The following is a 17,614-nucleotide window of genomic DNA, read 5'->3' as shown; positions in this document are numbered from 1 at the left end:
TTAACGGCCATGAGGGAGGACGTTAAGTCGAGTGGAACACGGCCTGATCGCAAACCGACCAGTGGTTGTGGCTTGCCGGCGGCCAGAGGAGCTGGCAGCAGAGTTGGAGAGAGTGAGGAGGTTGGGGAGGAACATGGGCCAGTCCTGGGGGCTGAGGAAAGCTCAGACGAGGGCTCTGCGTCGAGGCAGAGAGGGAGCTAGACAGCAGCGAGGCAGAGGAACAGCTGGAGCCTGTTCCCAGTGTGCGCATGCGCAGAGCTGCCAGAAGACAGGAACAACTAAGAAAACAGGGTTGACTTGGGAAGTGATTGGTTCTTCCCACAGGAAACAAAAGAGGAGTGAACGGGGAATGCGCTGTTGCAGGAAACAATTCGTTCCTTCGGTCGTTACAAGAGTGGGAAGTTCTGTTGGTGACTATAAGAGACTCTGTGCCAAGTGGGGCCTTGCCCACCGTTTGGAAACTAGTTATCTGGCCGCTCTCCGAACGAGATAAGGTTCGTGTGGATAAATATTCCTCTGAAAGACTGTTTGCCAAGCCTTGCGGACTGTGAATGAAAAGAATTCACATCGTGCCAAGTTTTGTCTTGCCCCGTTTTTGGAAACTAGTTATCTGGCAGCTCGCCAAGCGAGATAAAGTTCATGTTGATAAATATTCCTCTGAAAGACTGTTTGCTAAGCCTTGGTGACTGTGAATGAAAAGAATTCACAGTCGTGCCAAGTTTTGCCTTGCTCTGTTTTGGAAAACTAGTTATCTGGCAGCTCGCCAAGCAAGATAAGGTTCGTGTGGATAAATCTTCCTCTGAAAGACTGTTTGCCAAGCCTTGGTGACTGTGAATGAAAGGAATTCACAGTCGTGGCAAGTTTTGCCTTGCTCTGTTTTGGGAAACTAGTTGTCTGGCAGCTCTCCAAGCGAGATAAGGTTCGTGTGGATAAATACTCCTCTGAAAGACTGTTTGCCAAGCCTTGTTGACTGTGAATGACAGGAATTCACAGTCGTGGCAAGTTTTGCCTTGCTCTGTTTTTGGAAACTAGTTGTCTGGCAGCTCTCCAAGCAAGATAAGGTTCGTGTGGATAAATACTCCTCTGAAAGACTGTTTGCCAAGCCTTGTGGACTGTGAATGACAGGAATTCACAGTCATTTAAATAAAAGGGTTTTTTTGCTGGGACCAAGACTCCGCTTCATGCTTTCTAAGGAAGCCTGGGTCAGAACTGTAGCTTACGTACTTGTTACGGATGTGATCTCCGCAGCCTTCCGCCAGCACCGCCAAACACATGAGCCCGGCCTTCCGGTGGTATGGGTTGGGGCTCAAAAGAGCCGGTTCCATTAGAGGGGTCTGGGGGAGGGGGCAAACCGACAGGAGTGCGTTTAAGATCCGGTTCGCCCCCATTGTCCTCATTTTGAATCCCCCCCCCCAAAAAAATTACTCGTACTCACCAGCTGGGGGAAAAGCTTTTCAGGGGGGAGGTACAGCGCCAGCATGTCAATCACCTGTTGGGGAGAGGCAGAAGGAAGATTTGTCGGGAGATCCTGTAGCCTCCCAACTGGGGAAGGTGAAGATGGGCGGATTTCAACTCCCAGAATTCCACTTGGCCGTCTTAACGTTGCCAAGATTAGAGATCGTTGCTCTGGAGTCTAGACTCTCACTTGACCCTATAAACCATAATCTGGTGTAGTTTCTCTCTGTTTGGGCCTGGTGTATCGTAGCTCTGCTGGGAATAAGCGGTAACTCAATACCGTCTTATCTTGTATTTGGTTCTCGTCGTACATATCCCTGTTTTCCCCCGTTTCACCATATCCTGTTCTTTCAATAAAGCATTCGGATCTACGCCCACGGTCTGTTTTACTGGAGGATAGGTGGGGTTAGCTGCATGTCGAGCTGCACGCAGACAAACGTGTAGGGAGGACAGAAAATGTATCGTAGCTCTGCTGGGTGTAAGCCAAGATTCGTGGCTTTTTGCGCTGTGGGAACTCCACTTATTGAATCACACTCCCCAAACCGCCAATCGAAGCCCAGCCACCTTTAAAGTTGCCAATGTTGGACGTCACTGCTCTAAAGACAAAAGACGGAACTGGGATTTGCAAGCAAGGGATTCTGGGATTGAACTGGGGGAGGAGGGAAAGAGGAACATGGGCAGGAGTGGGATTCAGCTGGTTCGGGCGAACTGGTTCGCTCCGACGATCAGCTGGGAAGCGAAGCGGTTCACTCCAATGATCAGCTGGGAAGCAAATTGTTTCCTCCAACGATCAGCTGGGAAGTGAAGCGGTTCACTCCAACAATCAGCTGGAAAGCGAAGCAGTTCACTCCAATGATCAGCTGGGAAGTGAAGCGTTTTGTTCCGATGATCAGCTGGGAAGAGAAGCGGTTCACTCCAATGATCAGCTGGGAAGCGAATCGTTTGCTCCAACAATCAGCTGGAAAGCGAAGTGGTTCGCTCCAATGATCAGCTGGGAAGCGAATCGTTTGCTCCAACAATCAGCTGGAAAGCGAAGTGGTTCGCTCCGATGATCAGCTGGGAAGCGAAGTGGTTCACTCCAATGATCAGCTGGAAAGCGAATCGTTTGCTCCAACAATCAGCTGGAAAGCGAAGTGGTTCGCTCCGATGATCAGCTGGGAAGCGAAGTGGTTCACTCCAATGATCAGCTGGAAAGCGAAGTGGTTCACTCCAATGATCAGCTGGAAAGCGAAGTGGTTCACTCCAATGATCAGCTGGGAAGCGAATCGTTTGCTCCAACAATCAGCTGGGAAGTGAAGCGGTTCGCTCCGATGATCAGATGGAAAGCGAAGTGGTTCACTCCAATGATCAGCTGGGAAGCAAATTGTTTGCTCCAACAATCAGCTGGAAAGCGAAGCGGTTTACTCCAACGATCAGCTGGGAAGCAAAGCGGTTCACTCCAATGATCAGCTGGGAAGCAAAGCGGTTCGCTCTGACGATCAATTGAGAAGCGAATTGGTTTGTTCCAACAATCAGCTGGGAAGCAAACCGGTTCACACTGACGATCAGCTGGGAGGTGCACTGGTTTGCTCCGATGATCAGTTTGGCCCTCCCACCTGGCCCTGTGTTTTACTTACCTCTATCATCTCAGCTGATTCCCGCGCCTCAGCTGTGTTACTCCCCCAGAAGTAACGTGGAAGGTACGTTTTGTTCAAACTGCGCATGCGCACAGAACGCGCGTAAGGCACGCACTTCCGAAACATGCACCCCCGAACCGGTTGTTAAACTGGCAGGATCCCACCACTGAGCATGGGGCATGCTGGGAGTTGTGGATCCAGAGGCAGGGTGCCTAGAAAGCAGCCGGGCACGAACACAGATTGCTGCCCCCCCCCCCCCCCCCAAAAAAAAGCCAGACCTGGACCGCAAAGTGTTTGGGCGTCTGGACTTCCGCGTGGTCTTCGATTTCCTCTTCGGTCAACTCGTCCTCCGTATCCATCTGTCCAGGGGGAGGCTCTGCGCTCATGATGGGGAAGAGGGCGCTCAGGATGGGCGAGAGGAGCTTGTGCTTCAGGATGGCCTGGTTGGGGAGGGGGGTGAGAAGTGGGAGGGGTGAGTGCCCTGTGGCAAAGGAGGACGGGGGCAAGATTCCACCCAGGAAGGGGGAAAGGGAGGGAATCGGGGGCGGCATCCCTGACCTTGCTCTTCAGCTTGATGAGGTAGCTGATGCAGGAGAGGGCCTTCACCCTCAGGCCGTCGCTCAGCTGCTGGTTGGAGGCCACCTGTGGAAAAAGATGGAATCAGCGGTGGCCCGGATCTGTCTCCCATCAACAGGGGGCACCATGGAGCAGGTGGCAGGAAAGAGGCGTGGCCAGCAGAGGGCGCCAGGAGAGTGGAGTACTGTGTCAGGAAAGAGACATGGCCAGCAGGGGGAGTCGTGGGAGCTGGAGCAGGTGACAGGAAAGAGGCATGGCCAGCAGAGGGCGCCAGGAAGGTGGAGTAAGTGTCAGTAAAGAGGCACAGCCAGCAGGGGGAGCCGTGGGAGCTGGAGCAGGTGACAGGAAAGAGGCATGGCCAGCAGAGGGCGCCAGGAAGGTGGAATAAGTGTCAGTAAAGAGACACGACCAGCAGGGGAAGCCGTGAGAGCTGGAGCACGTGACAGGAAATTTCTGCAATGGAAAGATGGCAGAATCCCCTAGCGCCCCATGCTGGCCACGCCAGGAGGGTGGAGCAGATGGCAGGAAAGAGGCGTGGCCAGCAGGGGGAGTTGGAGGAGGCTGAAGCAGGTGGCAGGAAAGAGCTGCAGCCAGCAGTGGGCACCTGAGGGGTGTGTGGAATAAGTGTCAGGAAAAAGGCATGGCCAGCAGGGCAGAGCTGGTGACCCAAAAGAGGAGTGGCCAGCAGGGGGCACCGTCTGCACTGGGAGCATGTATAGGAAAGAGAAATGGCCATCAGGGAGCACCAGGGGATGAGAGCAGGGGGAGGAAAGGAGGAGGGGGCTCCAGGGGGCTGGAATGGGGTATGGCCGTCCTGCCCATCCCGGTCACCTCCAGGCAGAAGTTCACGACTTCCGAGAGATGCTGCACCACGATGGCAACTTCAGTTTCCAGGAGTTCGTCAAAAACTTCCATCGCTTCACTTGCGTGGACCTGGAAGATTTGGGGAGGGGGGGGGACAAAAATAGAAAGTTGGGGGGAACACAACACATTACATTTTGAGGATTAGATTGGGGGGGGGGGACTATGGCCCTTTCAGGCCTTGTGGACTTCAACTCCCAGAATTCCTGAGCCTAGATGGGGAACTATGGCCCTTTCAGGCCTTGTGGACTTCAACTCCCAGAATTCCTGAGCCAAGATGGGGAACTATGGCCCTTTTATCACTTGTGGACTTCAACTCCCAGAATTCCTGAGTCAAGATGGGGAACTATGGCCCTTTCAGGCCTTGTGGACTTCAACTCCCAGAATTCCTGAGCCAAGATGGGGAACGATGACCCTGTTATGACATGTGGACTTTGTTAGATTGGCACAAAAGGCGAAAAAAGACAAAAGACTTCAACTCCCAGGATTCCTGAGCCAAGATGGGGAACTATGGCCCTTTCAGGCCTTGTGGACTTCAACTCCCAGAATTCCTGAGCCAGTCATGGCTGGCTCAGGAATTCTGGGAGTTGAAGTCCACAAGGCCTGAAAGGGCCTATCGTTCTCCACTCCTGGATTAGATAAATGCAGAAATGCCAGCAGCCCTCTCCAAACTGGCGCCCTCTGGACGGGGCAATGAGCCCCAGGACCCCTAAGCTTACTGGGGTCAACCAGAGCCCCCTGACCCATCGGGACGGGCGGGGTGGGGGCAGGCTGGAGAAGGCCAGCTGTATTCCCCCATCCGCGGCTGGGATCCCTCAACCTGGTTGACGCACTGTTCAAAATTGGCATTCCGACTTCTGGAGGGCCCAGAGAGGCAGGCTGGCACTGGGGACGGAAAACCAGCTCGGGAGAGCTGGCAGGAAGGCTTACGCCCTGCGCCAACGTTTGCCTGAGAATTCGAGGCCACCCAAGATCATTAAGAAATCCCTTTAGCCAAGAGAGAAATTAAGATTAAGGAGAAGGAGAGATCAATCCCACATATGGGTAGTCCTCGATGTATGACAGCTCACTTAGTGACGAAGTGAGAACGGCGCTGAAAAAAAGGGAGCTAGGGCCGTTTTTCACACTTATGACCGTTGCGGCATTCCCCAATGGTGACGTGATCAAAATCCGGACGCTCCTGGCAACGGATTCGTATTTATGACGGCTGCATTGTCCCGGAGTCCTTTTTGCAACCTTCTGAGAAGGAGAAGTCAAGAGGTGGGGGAACCGGATTGACTTAACCGCCGTGTGACTCACTTAACAATTGCAGTGATTCGCTTAGCAACCGTGGCAAAGGAAGGTTGAAAAATGGAGCAAAGCTCACGTAACTGCGTGGCTAAGCAAGGGAAATGTCGGGATCAATTGTGGTCGTAAGTCGAGGACTCCCTGTAGACCCATTAACGGGAAGCCAGGAAGAAGTTTCCCTTAGTATCAATGTTTCTTAACTTTCAGCCATTTTAAGATGGGTGGACTTCAACTCCCAGAATTCCCTAGCCGGTATGTTGGCTAAAAGCAAGCATTTTATACGCGCGCCTGCACACAAAAAACGCACCTCGTTCACGTGGATGAGTTCTCGGATGGCTGCTATCACTTTGGGCATCATGGAAGACATGAGCGTCTGAAGGAGAGAGAGGACATCCAAAGAGTGAAAACGACAGTATATAGATTACGCTTAAAAAATTAAATCCAAGTCTCAACAGCCGTTTTAAAGACGGGAGGGAACTTCAACTCCCAGAATTCCCCAGCCAGCTCTGGAGGCGACCATTAAAAAACCCGAGAGTTTACCAAGGGCTCAGAGGGGATTTGATTTTAAGCTCCTCATTTTACACGCCGATAAATGAAAGCATTTAATGTAAGCAGCTTTTCTAACGACCGGGCAACTGAATGGAGCTGGCTGTTGACTGGCCGGATGCCTTTTTTGTCACCATTGCGGAGTTATATTCGGCAGATATATTCTCAATGTGCCCAGAGAGAGAGAGAGAGAAAAATATATATATATATATATATATATCTGCCTCTACCTAGGATCGAACTCACAGCTTCCTGATTGTGAGGCGAGCCGCTCCACCTCTAGGCATATGATTAAATTAAAGCATATGATTGATCCACCCAAATCGATCCACCGGAAATCCAGTTTACAAAAAAAAGATTCTTTTCCGGAAAAAAAGGGAATCGTGGGGATCTTTAGACCAGCAGGCACTGCCGATCCAGCCGGGAGGAAGGTGGGTAAGTTCAGGAGCGTTGGGAGGACCGCAGATTAAACTGGATCTGGTGGCAGAGAGTTCCCCTGACCCTTTGAGCTACTTTCTACCGGCAACGTCCTTCAAAGGCATCGGTCTCGATAACGGGCGGAGGACAAAACGGAGAGGTGGGACGAAAGAGGAAGAGGAGGGTCCTACCCACCACTTCGTCGGAGCTCAGGCCACCAACCACGGCGCTCAAACTCCGGAGGGAATAGTAGAGGACGGCCGGCTGACTCCGGTTGTTGAGTGTCTGATGGAAGAGGCGCAGGAGGTCCTTGTAGTACGGAGAGAATTGGTCGGGGTCCAGATCCAGGGCGGAGTGTAGCAACAGCAACGCCATCTGCGAACCACAACGGGGGAGGGGGGGTGTTGAGAGACGGAGTGGACTAGTGGTTAAAGCACCAGGCAGAGAAGCCAGGAAATGGGGAGTTCTAGTCCTGCCTTAGGTGTGAAAGGCAGCTGGGTGACTTTGGGCCAATTACCAACTAGAGTTCTAGTCCTGCCTTAAGCATGAAAGCCATCTGGGTCATTTGGTGGGGCCAATCCCTCTTAGCCCAGCCCACCTCACAGGGGGTTCTTGCTGTTGGGGGGGGGGGGGGGGAACAAGGAATGTTTGTCGCCTTGAGCTGTTTGTAAAAATAATAAAGGTGGGAAAGATAGATGGATGGATGGATGGATGGATGGATGGATAGAGAGATTATAGAGATGGATGGATGGAGATGGATGGATAGATATAGAGATGGATGGATGGATGGATGGAGATGGATGGATAGATAGATAGAGAGATTATAGAGATGGATGGATGGAGATAGATTGCGATGGATAGAGATAAATAGATAGATAGAGAGAGAGAGAGAGAGAGAGAGAGAGAGGTAGACAGACATACAGGCAGATATAGAAAGAAAGAAAGACAGACAGACACACACAAATAGAGGGATGGACGGACAGATGGACAGACACAGATCATAGAAAAAGGGATGGATGGATGGATGGATAGAGAGAGAGAGAGAGAGAGATTATAGAGATGGATGGATGGATGGATGATAGAGATGGATAGAGATAGATAGATAGATAGATACATAGACAGACAGACAGACATATAGAAAGAACAAAAGACAGACACACATAGATAGAGGGATGGATGGATGGATGGATGGATGGATGGACAGACACACACAGATCATAGGAAAGGGATGGATGGATGGATGGATGGATAGAGAGTATAGAGATGGATGGATGGAGATGGATGGATAGATAGATAGAGAGAGAGAGATTATAGAGATGGATGGATGGATGGATGGATGGACAGACAGACACAGAAATAGATTGCGGGATGGATGGATAGATAGATATATAGATAGATGGGTAGAGATAGATGGATGGATGGGTAGATGGAGAGAGAGAGAGAGAGAGAGAGAGACAGACAGATAGATATGGATGGATGGATGGAGATAGGTAGATAGATAAATATAGATATGGATATAGATTAGAAAGAGAGAGAGAGAGATAATATAGATGAGAGATGACAGGTACGGAGGTATATAGATGATAGATAGATAGAAAGAAAGACAGAGCTAGATAGGTAGGTAAGTAGACAGACAGACAGGGGTGTGGGACCAATGGGGGGATCCCAAGGGGATCCCAAGACACTTCCCCCCCTCCCTTGCCTGCGCCACCTTCCCAGTCCTGACCCACCTGGCACTTGTTGGGGTCTCGGGAGCGTCCCCCGTGCTGAATGCTCTGAAGCATCTGGGGCCACTTCTCCAAGGTCTCGTTCTTCAGGATGCTGGCCGCCAGCTGGGCTAGGCCCAGGGAGACTTTATGGCTGGAAAAAGACGGTTATCTTTGAGGAGGAGAGGCGGGGGGAGAGAGAGAGACCGGGGGTGGAATGGGGGGGCTAACCCCTCAGGGCCTCCCCGAGCGGGAGTACTCACTCTGTCTGCTGGTGAAAGCTGCTGAGCACCAGGGACTTCAGCCTGGAAGAGACGAGATTTGGGTTATTTCCCCGAAAATAAGACCTCCCCGCGTAATAAGCCCAATCGGGATTTTGAGCGCATGCACTAAAATCAGCCCTCCCTGAAAAGATTGCAACGCAGAAGCAGCCATGAGGTGGCCACGCTCGCAATACTGCTCCTGGAGGCCAAAAATGGGCCTCATGGGGCCTCCGCGTGCCACGTTTTGGCCGGTAGGGTGCTACAGGAAGCGTACGTCCCGTCTCCCACCCCGCCAATGGCCCATGGAGGACAATGCTGGTTCGGCCCTCGAAGAAATCCAGTTTGACACCCCTGTTGTACACTAAAAGTTAAAGTTTCCCCTCGCGCATCTGTGCTAGTCGTTCCCGACTCTAGGGGGCGGTGCTCATCTCCGTGTCAAAGCCAAAGAGCCAGCGCTATCCGAGGACGTCTCCGTGGCCATTTGACCGGCGTACCTCAACGCCGAAGGCGCACGGAACGCTTTTCCTTTCCCACCATAGCTGGCTCCTATTTTTCTACTTGCATTTTTTTAACGTGCTTTCCAACTGCTAGGTTGGCAGAAGCTGGGACCAATCACGGGAGCTCGCTCCGCTACGCGGCAGCAGGGATTCGAACCGCCAAACTGCCGACCTTTCTGATCGACAAGCTCAGCGCCTTAGCCCCTGGCTGACTCATGATGAATTACAATTCATGACCACAGCTTGGTCTTTGGTGGACTCACATATCTTGATCTGCCGCGCCAATTTTCTTCCAGTGTTTGCTCAGCCGTCGTCGGAGCAGCACGGCGGCAAATTGCTGGATCTGAGAAAGGAGGAAGAGAGAGAGAGAACAGGAAGGAAAATGCGGAAGAAAGGACCAAAACAGCAAGATTTTTTTTGAGCATTGAAAAAAAAAAGGTGCCTTCGAAGAAAGCCACGCCGCGCGCAGCTGAACGTAGAAAAGGTAGCATTCAAATCACAGAAATACGATTACAGTAGAAGCTGTTTTACGGCAGTACAGTAGAAGCCATTTTAAGGCACAACAGGCTGTATCTTAACAGAATACACAGCCCGAGGGGTGTTAAGGGGTGTCTTACCCCCAGAGTATTTGTTTCCAGAGAGTAAGTCATTGGTTGAAATTGTGCGAAGCGTTCCAGAGTTATGTTGGAACACACAAAGCCATTTTATATATAGATCGCGGGTTTTTTTTTAATGGCAGAAGCCATTGGTGGTAGAGATTGGAGTTCTAAAGGGGGGAAAAAAGGGTTTTATGAAGCTGAAAACTTAGTGGGTGGGGTCCCACAGAAAAAAAGGAGGAAGACATGATTTTTGTCTCAAAAGGCAATGCAGCAGTCTTCCAATATCTCAGGGGTTGCCACAAAGAAGAGGGAGTCAAACTATTCTCTAAAACACCTGAGGGCAGGACAAGAAGCAATGGGTGGAAACTAATCAAGGAGAGAAGCAACTTAGAACTGAGGAGAAACTTCCTGACAGTTAGAACAATTAATCAGTGGAACAGAAGTTGCCTCCGGAAGTTGTGAACGCCCCAACACTGGAAGTCTTTAAGAAGATGTTGGATAGCCATTTGTCTGAAACGGTATAGGGTGTCCTGCCTAGGCAGGGGGTTGGACTAGAAGACCTCCAAGGTCCCTTCCAACTCTGCTAGTGTATTGTATTGTATTATTAAATCGAGACGTTGGAGTGAAAACCCTTTCTGTATTTTATTTTCCTGCAAGGAGGGAAGGAAATCCTTCAAAGAGCCTCGTGGCCCAGTGGTTAGAGTGCGGTACTGCAGGCTACTTCTGCTGACTGCCGATTTACCGGCCGTTTAAATCCCACCAGGCTCAAGGTTAGACTCAGCCTTCCATCTTTCCGAGTTGGGTAAAATGAGGACCCAGATTGTTGGGGGCAAAGAGGCTGGCGCTCTGTAAGCCGCTTAGAGGGCTGTGAAGCGGTATATGGGTCTAAGGGCCATTCCCATTGTCTTCCCACGTTTTCCAAACTTCACGGGTATATTGAAAACCAAGCTTAAGCTAGAGACCCACCTCACCTGGCTGAGCTTTTGACGCCTTACCTGAGGATCTTGTGAATGTGTCATGACGTAGCAGAGATGGGAGAGAGCTGCTGGCTCCTTCAGGACTTCCTTTAGCTGGGCCGTTGCCTGGAAGAATTAAAAAAAACAGGCAGCAAAGAGTTAAACCGGCCCCCAATATAGGTAGCCCTCGACTTACAACGCCTCCGTTTAGTGACCATTCAAGGGTATTGAAAAAAGGGCGTTATGACCTTTTCCCCACCCGCAGCATCCCCACGGTCATGTGATCAAAATTCAGAGGCTTGGCAAAAGGACTCGCACTTACGACCGTTTGCGGAGTCACACGATACCCCTTTTTGCGACCAGCTCAAATCCACGGGGAAAGCCGGATTCCCTTAACCACCGTGGGGTTAAATTAACCACTGCGGGGATTGACGTAACCAAGGTAGCAAGAAAAATCGTAAACTGGGGCAAAACTCACTCAAGGACCGACTCACTTTGCAGCGTAAATTCTGGGGTCGTAAATATGAGGCCGTGGACAAGCGTCTGAATTTTGAATGGAACAGGGACAGGAACAGCGATAGGATAGGATAGAGAATATAAAACAGAATAGAGAATAGAATTAATAGAGGAGAGGAGAGGACATGGGACAGAATAGAGTATAGAATATAGATTCACATAAACCAACATGGCAAGAAAAGTCGTAAACTGGGGCAAAACTCACTCAAGGACCGACTTAATTTGCAACGTAAATTCTGAGCTCATAAATGCAAGTCTATGGACAAGCGCCTGGATTTTGAATAGAATAGGAATTAGGATAGGATAGAAAAAATGGATTGGATTGGACTGGAAGGGAATAGAATAGAACATAATTAATAGAGGATAGGATAGGATAGAAAATAGAATAGAATATAGAATAGAATATCAATTAGAAATAAAAAAAAGAAATAGAAACAAAAATAGAAATAAAAATAGAAATAGAAATAAAAATAGAAATAGAAATAAAAATAGAAATAAAAATAGAAATAGAAATAAAAATAGAAATAGAATGGAATGGAATGGAATTCTTTATTGGCCAACTGTGATGGGACACACAAGGAAATTTGTCTTGGGTGCAGAAGCTCTCAAGTGGACATAAAAATACATTCCTCAAAAATCGTAAGATACAACACTTAGTGATACTCGTAGGATACTAAACAAGCAATCAAAATCTGACTAGGAAACTAAAATAAATAAATAAAAACAATATAAATCGTAAAGGTAACAAGCAGCCACAGGTCGTTTTAAGCGTGCCCAAGGGGGTCCCTTTTTTCCCCTTGACCTGGTCCCTTTGGGGTCACTAAATGAACCGTCACAAGTCGAGGACTGCTTCTGGTTCCACTCCACACACACACACACACACCCCAATCCCCAAAGCCCTGCTCCCCCTTCCCCTTGCAATAAACAAGCCCCCATCCCACCCCATGCTCCCCATTCCCCCCCTTTCTCTTCCTCCCTCCCCCCCCCGCCTGCCTGCAGGAAACTAACTAACTAACTAACTAACTAACTAACTAACTAACTAACTAAATAAATAAATAAATAAATAAATAAATAAAACAATATAAATTGTAAAGATAACAAGCTGCCACAGGTCGTTGAAGTGCGCCAAAGGGGTCCCAAGCCTCTTTTCCCCCCTTAGTGACCTGGTCCCTTTTGGTCACTAAGTGAACCAAACTGTCTCAAGTCGAGGACCGCTTCTGGTTCCACTCCCCACCCCCCCTTACCCCAAAGTCCCCAAAGCCCTGCTCTCCCCCCACTTCCCATTGCAATGGGCAAGCCCCGTGCTCCTAACACCCCCCCCCGCGTGATTCCCTTCCTCCGCCCGCCTGCAGCTCTACCTGTTGGATGACGGCATTGTCAGGCTGCAGCAAGAGCGCCAGGATCTGCTCCAGCTGCTGGGCTGCCATGGGGCTGCGGGAGGAGTGACAGGCGAGGGGCAGCGAGGGGAGGCCCGGGCGGGGGGCATGGAAAGAGGCCGAGGGGGGCGCCCCCCACAGTCCCGGGAACTGCCCGGGCGGAGCTCAGCCTACAGCGGCTCTGCCCAGCCTGTCCAGCACATGTGGAGCAGACGAGGCGCGGCTTCCGGGAGACGGGCAGAAGGGACGCCGGAAGCGAGCGGGCGGGCGAGCCGGCGCGCGCGCGCGCGCGGCCGCTCTCGCGCGCCTCCGGCGCCGGATCAGGCCCGGAGGACTTACTGCAACCGCCCCAACTCACTCTGGGGAGTGGGGCCCGGCAGCGGGAAGCGCTCTGCACATGGTCAGAGGCAACCTGCTCCCCCCCCTCCCTTGGATAAGGGTATATAGATCTGTGTTTTTCCTCTTTTATAGGGCTGGAGGAGGAGCTCAGTCACCACCCAACCAAGCTCCCTGGGGAGGGTGGGGGGGTGCAATCAAGGAAAGCGCTCTGCACATGTTCAGAGGCACCTGCTCCCCCCCTCCCTTAGATAAGGGTGTACAGCTGTCTGTCTTCTTTTATGGGGTTGGAGGATGAGCCCAATAAGGAGTCACTGCAATAGCTCAATTCACCTGGCTAAGCTCCTTGGGGAGGCCAACCAGGAAAGGCACTCTGCACATGTTCAGAGGCATCTGATTCCCCCTTAGTTAAATCTGCGTCTTTCCTCTTTTATGAAGCTGGAGGATGAGCCCAATGAGGACTCACTGCGACCACCCAACCCACTTGCCCAGGCTCCCTGGGGAAGGAGGCCAGCAGCAAAAGCACTCTGCACATGTTCAGAGACATCTGCTTCTCCCTTAGATAGGGCAATACATCTGTGCCTTTCCTCTTTTATGGGGTTGGAGGCCCAATGAGGAATCCCTGCAAACACCCAACCCACCCGCCCAGGCTCCCTGGGGAGGGAGGCCAGGCAGGAAAAGCACTCTGCACATGTTCAGAGGCATCTGCTTCTCTGTTCGGGAAGATAAAGCGCCCGACTCTGCCTTTCCTCTTAGGCTGGGTGGACGGATCAGCACCGGCAGCCCGTATAATTCTCATTTTCCTCCTGGGGCCTTTTCCCCCACCCCACCCCCTTGACGAGAGGGACCCAGGTAGACTGCAGCTGGGCATGGAAGCTCTACTGAGCTCTGGGATCAGGCGCCGCCTGGATTCGTCGGCAGGGAGTGGCAACCGTGAGTTACTCTGTTTTGTAAAGAAGGGCTTGGCTCGCCTCTTAAGGGAGAGACAAATACTTAATGCCCTGCCTAATTATGAGTATGCCCTCCTTGGATACTGATCCTACATATGAAAGTCAGATTACAGATTAACAGAGTTGGAAGGGACCTTGTAGGTCATCTAGTCCAGGGGAGACAGGAGAGCATCTTCCAATATTTGAGGGGCTGCCCCAGAGAGGAGGAAGGGGGTCAAGCTATTCTCCAAAGCACCCGAAGGCCAGACCAGGAATGATGGATGGAAACGGATCCAGGAGAGAGATTCAACCTGGAAATAAGGAGGAATTTCCTGACAGTGAGAAGAATCAACCGATGGAACAGAAGTTGCCTTCAGAAGTTGTAGGAGCTTCATCACTGGAAGCATTGAAGAAGAGACTGAACTGCCCTCTGTCAAAAATGGTGTAGGGTCTCCTGCTTGAGTAGGGGGTTGGACTAGATGACCTCCAAGGTCCCGTGCAGCTCTGTCATTATTCTTTTTATTCAGAAGTTGTGGAAGCTTCATCCCTGGAGGCTTTGAAGAAGAGACTGGACTGCCCTCTGTCAAAAATGATGTAGGGTCTCCTGCTTGGGCAGGGGGTTGGACTAGATGACCTCCAAGGTCCCGTCCAGCTCTGTTCTTATTCTTTTTATTCAGAAGTTGTGGAAGCTTCATCCCTGGAGGCTTTCAAGAAGAGACTGGGCTGCCCTCTGTCAAAAATGGCGAAGTCTCTCCTGCTTGGGCAGGTTGGACTAGATGACCTATAAGGGTCCCTTCCAACTCTGCTAATTGGTAATCCTCTGGATCTTGAGCTTATCTTCTGGGGTGTTGACTATTCCTGACCATCTTAGTATCATCTACAAATTTGATCAGCTCTCCTTTTATTCCCTCATCTAAGTCATTTATGAAGATATTGAAGAGTCCTGGGCCTAAGATGGAAGCTTGTGGTACCCCACGGCTTACTTCATCTCCTCCACTTACAACCAACCATCCGTTTAGGGACCGATCCATGGTACGACGGCGTTGAAAAAAAAAGCGGCTGACTGTTTTCCACACTTACGACTGTGGACGTATGGTCATGGGATCAAAATCCAGACCCTTGGCAACAGATTCATATTTACGACGGTCTGCCAAGCCAGATTCACTCAACAACCGCCTTACTAGCTTAACAGCCGCCGTGTTCTCTTAGCGACGGCGGCGGGAAAAGTCGTCAAATGGGGCGAGGCTCACTGAACCGCTGTCTTGCTTAGCCGCGGAAATGTCGTAAGTCGGGCACTAACTGTATAAGCGGCGTTGGTGATTTTAAGATGTCGGATAGACTTCAACTCCCAGCATTTCCCCTGTTTTAAGACGCACCAATAACAGATTTAACAATTATGGTTGAAGGGATGAAGACACAATGGAGCAGCACGGGGAATATACCCGAAAATCGGCACAGAGACCTGGGATTTTTTTCCATTTCCTTTTTATTAATAAAAATTTAACTTTCGAGATCTGTAAAAAGAAACGCAAAAGCGAGACGTCAACTTAAAAAATAATCCAACTTCAATCCTTGCTAATATACATAATTCCTTATATATACTTTTCCCCTCCCCACCCTTTAATATAATATATATTTTCTTCTCTTCCAGGTGTGTGTGTGGGGGGAAATGGGATGGGAGGATTGCTCTCACCTGGTACAAAGGGAGGAAGAGGAAGGAAAACCGCTTGGCGGGACAGGGTGAAAAAGTTCCTGGATCAGAGGACAAATGAGCTCATTTACCAGATTCAACAACAGAAATCCACTGGGTTGTTTTTTTTCCCCCAAATTTGTGAATGGTAAAGACGCGTGGGACTTCAACTCCCAGAATTCCCCAGCCTGGGGAATTCTGGGAATTGAAGTCCCACTCGTCTTTACCATTCCCAAATTTCAAAAACGTTGCCCCCCAAAATTCTTTGTATACATCCCTGAAGCTTAATTATCTCATTTCTACCAATCTCATCGCTGGACCTTAAAACGTTGCATGGAATAAACGTTTTTATTGATTTATTACTTTATGTATTTAAGGGTCACCGAGGAGACTGGTAGACGTCATCCGAAAATCGTTTTTTGGGGATGCAGCCCCCACATTTCATGGAATCGCCCAACTTCCGTGAGAAAGCAAGAGTTTTTACTTCTGTTGGTCAAACCAGTACTTAGCCAAAGGAAATTGCTCTCCGACTACAATTCCCATCCGCCTTAACGGTATGAAACTCGAAATATTCCGGACGAAGCCAGCCTGGAAAAGCTACCCCTAAGGGTTAGAAGTAAGCCAAATTCTCCCGAATCCCGCACTTCGAACCCGTTGCTTGGCTATCGGGATCTAGTTTGACCCGTGGGAGATCAGCCTGTTGATCTTTTTTCTCTCTCTCTCTCGGTCTAGGCCAGGTTTAAAAATATCCGGTCCGTTTATAGTTGGCTGGAATCTCCCGCTGAAACCGAACAATCTGAAAAATAGGGGGGGGGAAACGAGATTAAAATATTGTCACGTTTTCTGAATGACCCGGAGAGAGGGAATGCATTTGAAGAAAGGGAGACGTGTTGAGCTGAATGTAGGTTTTTAACCGGTTGAACTGATTGTATATAGAATCAACGGGGGGAAAAAACTCTCTAGAAACGTCTGTCGAGCAGGAGGCAGCTTCTGTCCGTTGAACCGATGATAAAGAGTCAGCAGGGAGAAATAATCATAAAATATTTAGAAATGTGTATTGGACCAAATCATCAGATAATCAGCGAGGGGAAGTGGGGAATTGTAAAATATTTAGGAATAGGTGTAGTTTTTATCAATTGAACTGATTAGATAACGGGGTAGGTGTGCGTGTGAAAAAAAAGTAGAAATAAGCGTGTGAACCAGTTGTAACTTCTACCTGTTGGACAGATGACAGTCAACAGGGAAAAAAAATAATAAAATGTTTAGAAACGTGTATATTGAATGAAAGGTAGCTTCTATTGGATAATCAACAGGAGAAAAATAATTAAATTATCTAGGAATAGGTGTGTTGAATTTGATGTAGCTTCTATTCATTGAACTGATGAGACTGTCATCAGGGGGAAAATAATAATAATAATAATATATAGGGATATGTGTGTGAACCGGCTGTAGCTTCTATTGGATAATCAACAGGAGAAAAATAATTAAATTATCTAGGAATAAGTTGTGCTGAACTCGATGTAGCTTCTATTCATTGAACTGATGAGACAGGGGAAAAATAATAATAATAATAATATCTAGGGATATGTGTGTGAATCGGCTGTAGCTTCTATTGGATAATCAACAGGAGAAAAATAATTAAATTATCTAGGAATAGGTGTGTTGAATTCGATGTAGCTTCTATTCATTGAACTGATGAGACAGTCAGCGGGGGGGAAATAATAATAAAAGTATTTAGGGATATTTGTAGCTTCCAATCCATTGAACTGCTGGGAAAAACGGAATATCTCAAAAGATTTCCAGTTTCTACCCATTGCCAGGAGGAAGGGGGAGGAAAACCCCAACAATCCCATTTGAGGCAGGAAGGCAGTTTTCAACGTTAAAAAGGGGGAAAGGTATTCGGTTGGCTAGACTCGTCGGAGGAGGATCGCCGCTTGGCGACTTGTCCTGACCAGCAGGGGAGAACGTAAGGCTGCTCCTGTCCCGTT

General features: G+C 49.5%; 1 protein-coding gene and 1 long non-coding RNA gene across 2 annotated transcripts in view; one reads left to right on the top strand and one right to left on the bottom strand.

The window, feature by feature from the left end:
* Positions 1-12,812, bottom strand: part of LOC309381610 (importin-4-like) — a 42,311-nt gene extending 29,499 nt beyond the window's left edge. Inside the window, exons 1-12 of the mRNA XM_081932789.1 lie at positions 12,654-12,812; positions 10,819-10,905; positions 9,488-9,567; positions 8,728-8,769; positions 8,489-8,618; positions 6,954-7,133; positions 6,103-6,168; positions 4,479-4,580; positions 3,630-3,713; positions 3,350-3,511; positions 1,436-1,489; positions 1,225-1,334 (exon numbers count right to left, since the gene is read on the bottom strand). Coding sequence (XP_081788915.1) covers positions 1,225-1,334; positions 1,436-1,489; positions 3,350-3,511; positions 3,630-3,713; positions 4,479-4,580; positions 6,103-6,168; positions 6,954-7,133; positions 8,489-8,618; positions 8,728-8,769; positions 9,488-9,567; positions 10,819-10,905; positions 12,654-12,722 — 1,166 coding nt within the window. The 5' untranslated portion in view covers positions 12,723-12,812. The remainder of the gene's footprint in view (positions 1-1,224; positions 1,335-1,435; positions 1,490-3,349; positions 3,512-3,629; positions 3,714-4,478; positions 4,581-6,102; positions 6,169-6,953; positions 7,134-8,488; positions 8,619-8,727; positions 8,770-9,487; positions 9,568-10,818; positions 10,906-12,653) is intronic.
* A 2,977-nt stretch (positions 12,813-15,789) lies between these two features.
* Positions 15,790-17,512, top strand: LOC309400911. Its single transcript, XR_014176733.1, has 2 exons — positions 15,790-17,059; positions 17,358-17,512. It is a non-coding gene; the product is annotated as an uncharacterized lncRNA (long non-coding RNA).
* Positions 17,513-17,614: the final 102 nt, after the last annotated feature.

The sequence above is a fragment of the Natrix helvetica genome (assembly GCF_964273705.1).
Source record: "Natrix helvetica genome assembly, chromosome: Z".
In the NCBI taxonomy this organism is placed as follows: Eukaryota; Metazoa; Chordata; class Lepidosauria; order Squamata; family Natricidae; genus Natrix; species Natrix helvetica.
The sequence above is the reverse complement of the archived record's forward strand: the minus strand, read 5'-3'. Positions and strand labels throughout refer to the sequence as shown.